Here is a 6,270-nt window from a genome sequence, read left to right on the forward strand (position 1 = left end):
CTAGTTCTAAGCAGTTTTCTTTCCTGTTTGACCTGAGATGAAGCAACATCTACCAGTTATCTGCCAGCCGTGAGTGCTCTAGGACCCCTCGCTTTCCCTGGGCGGGTGGCCGCACGCAGGAAAGCCCAGCCCCCCGCGGAGCGAAGTCCGGCCTGCGTCTGGGGTCTGAACCGCGGGTCACAAGCAGAAAGACGCGTGCGGACCCTAGAAAGAAATGCAATGAAGCGATAATTCCATCGCAGACAGGAAGACAAACTTGGGAGAAGTCCCGCAGGAACCCCACTACGAGGCATCGTGTGGGGAAACAGGGTTGACAGCAGTGAGCCATCCTGATGTCCGGGGACAGTGCTCCGCAGCCCCGGAGGCCGGGCACGCGGGAGGCCGGCCACGCGCCGACGGTGGCCTCTGCGGAGTGAACCAGGACAACGGAGCAGGGCAAACCGCTGAAGGTTAAAGGAGGCCGCCAGACATAACACGTTGACGCCTCAGCTACCGGGCAAAAGGGAAAGCTGACACTGTGTCGCCAGCGCAGACACATGTCCTAACTAAGTCACTGGGCTTCGAGGTCAAGAAAATCTGGGGACAGCCAGGAAAAGACAGCATGTCTTCTCTTAACAAAAGAAGTGACGTTTTCCTCAGACTTTCCCTAGAAACTCTCGAAGCAGACCGACCCGGGCACAGCCCAGAGTAGGGAGGGAGCGCGCCGGGAACTTCATGCCCAGCCCGTGGCTGTCCAGGCACAGAGGCACCGGGCATTCTTGAACGAGTCAGGAGAAACCAGGAAGATGGTTTGATTGGCCGCTCTCGAAGGACTCGCTAGACAACAGTTTCAGCCAATTCAGAGAGGACCGGAAAAGCCGTTTCAGGAAATAGGCTGGGGATGAACATGGAGCCCCTGGAACCAAAGGACAAAGGCGCGGCACGCGTGGGGACGAGGACAGCAGAATGGAACTTGAAGACTCAGTGGACAGGTTGATCAGTGGGTGAGACACAACCGAAGGGGGATTTGCGAGCTGGAAGAAGGGTCTGGGGAATTACTCCACCCGGCGGGAGTGCGCGGCTGGTCTGGGGAGGCCTAGGAGGTGCCACACGCACGCGCAGGCGCAGGTGCGGGAGGGGAAGGGCGGGAGCGGAGCTGGGCCGGCTGCTTCCGGAGCACCGGAGGCACCTGCAGGCAGAGTCGCGCGCGGCCCACCACCACCACCACCTCCAGCGACAGGTCCCCACCAAACACGCCCGCGGGGAAGAGTCCCTCATGGCTCAGCGCCTCCAAGCGGCACTGCGAACCCTCACTCTCAATCCGCGTGTCCAAAAGCTATTAAAGTGCGATTTAAAATGTCACGATAGTCTACGGCCACGCCGCCTTCCTGAACGAGCCCGATCCCGTCTGATCTCGGAAGCTAAGCGGGGTCGGGCCTGGTTAGTACTTGGATGGGAGACCACCTAGGAAGACCGGGTGGCGTAAAAAATAAAAAAGATAGGGGATTGCAAGCTGACAAGGTCCTTGCAATCTGTGAGGTCAACCAAGGGTTGCCTCACCTAAAAAATAAAATAATAAAATAAAAATAGAAATGTCCCGATACCCGCGGCAGGAAAGGGGAAGGGCGAAACAAACCCAAGCATCTCAGAGGGGACAGAGACTGTGCAAGGAGGGCGGCAAAACGTCCCAAACCTGTCGAGAGAAAAGGTCAGGGACGACAAAGCTCCGGGGGTTAACCTGAGGGCGACGTGAAAGCTTCAGCAGCCACCTTGGAGGGAAGAGATGGTGGAGGTGGCAGGGGAGACGCGAGGACCCGGGACTGGACCGCGGGTGAGCGGGGAGCTCCGGGCACAAGAAGGGAGCGTGGAGAGCATGGAACATTCCGGAACCGGGCAGAATGTGGGCGGTGGGCCTGTGGCCTGTCTGCAGACGTGGGACACCGGGCTGAGAGGACCTCGCACACAGAGGGGGCGGGAAGGTGCCCCCCATGGCGGAGGCTGGCAGGGATGAGTCCAGGTGCCGACAGAGGGAGCGGGGGCGGGGAGGTCCTATAAGCAGCACTGGGCTGGGGGAAGGGCTGTAACTTGGGGCAGTCATCCACAACAGAGGCCAGGGGAGATGAAGGGACAGAGAACACCCCAGGTTGAGCCCACAGTGGGCAGCAGTGAGGCTGGGCTGAGCTGTGCAGCACAAGGTAGCTCCCACCGCCCACCCCCGCCAAGCTCGGGCCCCCTGGGGCCGTTCTGCTGGTGCCTGAGACCAGGAGAGGAGGCGGAGCCCTGCAGCCCGGAGGCTGCATGAGCCACAGGCGCACCTGCCCCCACACCTGCAGACAGCCAGATGTGGGTGTCGGCTGGGCACGAGGCATGGCACAGGGTCTTCATGGCCACAGGGCAGCGCTGACCCCCCAACCCGCCCTCCACAGAGACCTGGGCACCTCCCTGGGCCGCCTGCGGGTGCTGTGGCTGGCTCGCTGTGGCCTGGTGGACCTGGACGGCATTGGCTCCCTTCCGGCCCTGGAGGTGGGTCTGTGGCCCTGGGCGGGGGGAGGGCACCGGGCAGGCCCCGGCTGAGGCCCCCTGTGCCACAGGAGCTCTACGTCTCCTACAACTCCATCTCGGACCTCAGCCCGCTGTGCCTGCTGGAGCAGCTGGAGGTGCTAGACCTGGAGGGCAACAGCGTGGAGGACCTGGGGCAGGTGCGCTACCTGCAGCTGTGCCCGAGGCTGGCCACGCTCACCCTGGAGGGCAACCTCGTGTGCCTGCGGCCGAGCCCCGGCCCCCGCAACGAGGTGCGTGTGGAGGCGCCCAGGGGCCACCCACACCCTGCGGCTTGTTCACCAGGAGCTTAGTGAGCTTATGCTCGTGCCACAGGGCCACGTGCATGCCTTGTGGAACCACACGCACCCCGTCCCCCCAGGCCTGTGCGCCCCACCTGCCCGCTAGGCGCCCACTGGCCAACCAGGCCCAAGCGCTGAGCTCAGGGCAGCTCCACAGGCCAGAGGACGCCATGCACCCTGGCCATGAAGCTGGACAGTGAGATCTCGTGCGTGAGAGCCCGGAGTCCCCAAAGTCCCTGGTGCCCGAGAGAGACCCCGGCAGCCTGCAGGATGGGGCAGCCTCGCCAGCCCCAGCTCCCCTGCCCCACCCCACAGGGGTCTGGGACAAGTGGCCCCAGGATACAGCTGGCCTGACGGGCCACCGGCCGCTCCCTCCCCCTGCAGGCGCCCCAGCACTACAACTACCGGGCAGAGGTGAGGAAGCTCATCCCACACCTGCGGGTCCTGGACGAGGTGCCAACCACTCACACGGACCTGCCGGCCTCCCGGAAGCTGGACCAGGACTGGCTCATGGTGAAGGAGGCCATCAAGGAGGGCAGGGTCCTGGGCGGCCTGCTCCCTGGGCTGGGTAAGGCCCAATCACCCAGCCTGCAGCTCCCACGCATGAGCCCTAGAAGAGGTCTCCAGCCCAGGCCCCGCAAGGGGAGAGCTCTCAACCCCCAGGCCTCTGCCCCATGCCTCCCAGAGATGGACGGCCACGTATACGTCACCTCCCAGCCTTGACCCCTTGTCCCCAGAGCTTGCAACCCTGCCCCGAGGCCAGGATGCTTCCCCGTGAGCAGCGCCTGGATGGGGCTGCCCCACCCACCTGCAGAGGAAGAGGGGGCCAAAACCTGCCCCCCACGGCACCAGGCTTCGGGGCACACATGTCAGGTGGTGCGGTCCCTGGTCTGTGGACAGAGTCTTGGGGGGGTCTCTTGGGCTGGCCAGCTGGTATGGCCCTTGGTGACCCGATTTTGACCCTTGGGCAGATCATCCCCACGGATACCCCATTCGGAGACTCGGCCTCGAGCTGTCCCTGCCTGAGACCCAGCCCCGGGCTCCCAGGCCCTGGCCCCTCTCCCTGCTGGTCCCTGGGGGCCCCCTGCCCGAAGGCCTGCTTCCCACGGACCCGGCCCCAGAGGACGTCGCCAGCACCCTCACCCACGGTAACTGACCCACCGCGACACGAAGCTCCGCCTCCAGCCCCTCAACCTCAAACCCGGCCCAGCCACACCTTCTTCTGCAGGTGCTGGCCCAGTCCTGTGTGGAAACCCCACCAAAGGCCTGCGGGAGCGTCAGCACCAGTGCCCGGTATGCCCTGCCCCTGCCCTGCAGGCTGCGGCTTCAGCCCCACCCCACAGTGGGCCGGGGCTGGGCCTTCGGTCCCCGCGTGGCCTGGCATCCTGGCCTGACAGGACCCGCGTCGCGGCCACCCCAGGGCCAGCCCCCAGCTCTCCCACAGGCTCCGCAGATGAAGTCTTCCGCCCCCAGGCGACTTCCCACCTAGCCCCATCGAGGGCCGTGTCCCCAAACCCGCCCTTGCCCTCCGCAGGCGCCCCCAGAGCGGCTGCTCCGATGCAGGCCGGAAGACCTGGCCCCCAGCACCCCCACCCCGGGGCCTGACCCTGCAGACAGCTGTGACCTCTCGGCACTGGCAGGACTTCCAGCCTGGAGGGAGCTGGGCCTGCGGTGAGTGCCCTTCCTGGGTGGAGCGCCACCCCCCACCATGTGCGTCCTGTCTGGTGGGGGTCACAGCTCCGGCTGCCTTGGGGAGCTGGTCACTGGTCCCCAGGATGGCTGGAGGAGCTGGTCATGGGAGCCTGAGGCTGGGGTGTCATCCCAGAGTCACACACATTTGGAATTGGCTCTGAGGGGGACCAGGGCTGCAGCCTCTCCCCTCCCCAACTCCAACCCCCGCCCCCCTAGGCACCTGGAGTCCCAGCAGGAAGGAGCCGAAGCCCCCTGGAGGAGGCCACGGAGGGGACCTGAGGAGCAGGAGGACGAGACTGGGCCTCACACCCCACCCAGTCCCCTAAGCCTGGCCCCAGGTACCGAGAGACCCACTGTGTCAGGGGTGGGATGGGCGGCCCTCACCTCAGACCAGCTCCCCCTTCTCCTGATTCTGAGGGCCTGTGACAGGGAGGTCCCCTCCCGAGGGTGAGGGCTCGCAACTGAAGGGACCAGTCCCTAGTGCCCCTGAGCCTATGAAGCCATGAGGCCACCAGGGCTGGACACAAGACAAAGGGTGGGGGGGGGGCACTGAGGAGCCGGGAGCAAGGAGCAGGACAGGCCCAGGGGCCGTTCTCAGGGGGCAGGGCAAGGTGCTGGCGGAGGGGGCCCCCCGGCAGGCCAGAGGCTGAGGGAGAGATGAGCGCCAGGCTTCACCCTGCAGGAGGGGCCTGCACGGAACTCAGGCCGCAGAATGAAGCCAGGCGAGGCCCTCCCCAAAGGACACTAGCTGCAGAGTGACAGCCTTGAGGGGGCAAACCCAGCAGGGTCCAGAGGTTTCCAGGAGGAAGAATCTGACCTTCCTGGTGGATCAGTGGGGGGCGGGGGGGGGCCTGGGGAGCGGCACTTTGAGCAGGGGCAGTAGGAGCACAGGCTGAAGGGGGCCCAGTGACCCTTCTGGAGGGGAAGGTGCACCAGGGGGGCTGGGCTGGAGCAAAGATGGCAGGGCCTCTGCTCTCCTCGTGCTGTGCTGGCTGGCTGTCGCCTGGGAGGCCAGCGGAGACCATGGGTCCTGAGATCAGCTGGTCCAGAGAGGTCAAAGGCCAGCTGCCTTTGAAAGCAAAGCAGGGACAGAAGGCATGGCTGGGATGGTGACAGACAGTGGGGACTCAGGGAAAAAGGGGCACCAGGGCTCCCACTCTAGGCTGGGTCCAGGCAGGCACTGGGAGACCATGGCCACACCTGCCCAGCCTGCCCTGTGGTGGGTGCTGGGGCCCAGCTCTACACCAGAGGTTTAGGAACTGGCCCAAGGCCACCAACCAATGAGCAGGCCCTTGGAGACAGGACCCAGTGACCCAAAGCTAGAGCCCTTGTGGCCTCTGCCTCCCTGAAGGTAGGTCTGGCTAAAGCAAGGGTCAGAGGTCACAGGGACGAGGGGCCACAGCTTTCCCAGGGAGCATAGCTGTGGGGCAGAGGAGCGCAGCCTGTGGGGTGGGCGACAGCTAGAGGAGAAGCCGCAGCAGACACTGCAGCTCTGCCTGAGGCGATCCCCACTGGATGATTCTCCGGGGTGGGGGGGGCTTGTCTTCCAGAGCCGTCTAGGACCGTGGGCTATAATCTGCTCCCCTGTCCCCCCAAACTCCCCGTGCCACCTGACTCAAGCAGCAGCAACCAGGGCTCCACAGGCCTGCAGTTCCGGGCGCGTCGGCTCAGAGCCCTGGGCAGCTCCGGGCCTGGCCTGGGTCAGGGGCTGGCTGCAGTGGCTGCTCTGAGAGCCCTGGAGGTGGGCTCAGGCCCGAGC

General features: G+C 65.2%; 1 protein-coding gene and 1 pseudogene across 9 annotated transcripts in view; both read left to right on the forward strand.

The window, feature by feature from the left end:
- LRRC56 (leucine rich repeat containing 56) overlaps nucleotides 1–6,270 on the forward strand; it is an 18,777-nt gene that overhangs the window by 11,272 nt on the left and 1,235 nt on the right. For 4 of the 9 annotated variants that reach the window (XM_023523746.1, XM_023523744.1, XM_023523748.1 and 1 more), the window contains exons 6-13: nucleotides 2,406–2,502; nucleotides 2,571–2,771; nucleotides 3,204–3,387; nucleotides 3,791–3,967; nucleotides 4,048–4,112; nucleotides 4,354–4,490; nucleotides 4,728–4,849; nucleotides 6,062–6,262. In XM_023523746.1, the coding sequence (XP_023379514.1) occupies nucleotides 2,406–2,502; nucleotides 2,571–2,771; nucleotides 3,204–3,387; nucleotides 3,791–3,967; nucleotides 4,048–4,112; nucleotides 4,354–4,490; nucleotides 4,728–4,849; nucleotides 6,062–6,262 (1,184 nt within the window). The remainder of the gene's footprint in view (nucleotides 1–2,405; nucleotides 2,503–2,570; nucleotides 2,772–3,203; nucleotides 3,388–3,790; nucleotides 3,968–4,047; nucleotides 4,113–4,353; nucleotides 4,491–4,727; nucleotides 4,850–6,061; nucleotides 6,263–6,270) is intronic. The other 5 variants (XM_023523745.1, XM_023523749.1, XM_023523750.1 and 2 more) reach the window with 5 other exon arrangements.
- Nucleotides 1,347–1,468, forward strand: LOC111731895 (annotated as a pseudogene).

Source organism: Pteropus vampyrus, unplaced genomic scaffold (assembly GCF_000151845.1).
Source record: "Pteropus vampyrus isolate Shadow unplaced genomic scaffold, Pvam_2.0 Scaffold405, whole genome shotgun sequence".
Taxonomy (NCBI): Eukaryota; Metazoa; Chordata; class Mammalia; order Chiroptera; family Pteropodidae; genus Pteropus; species Pteropus vampyrus.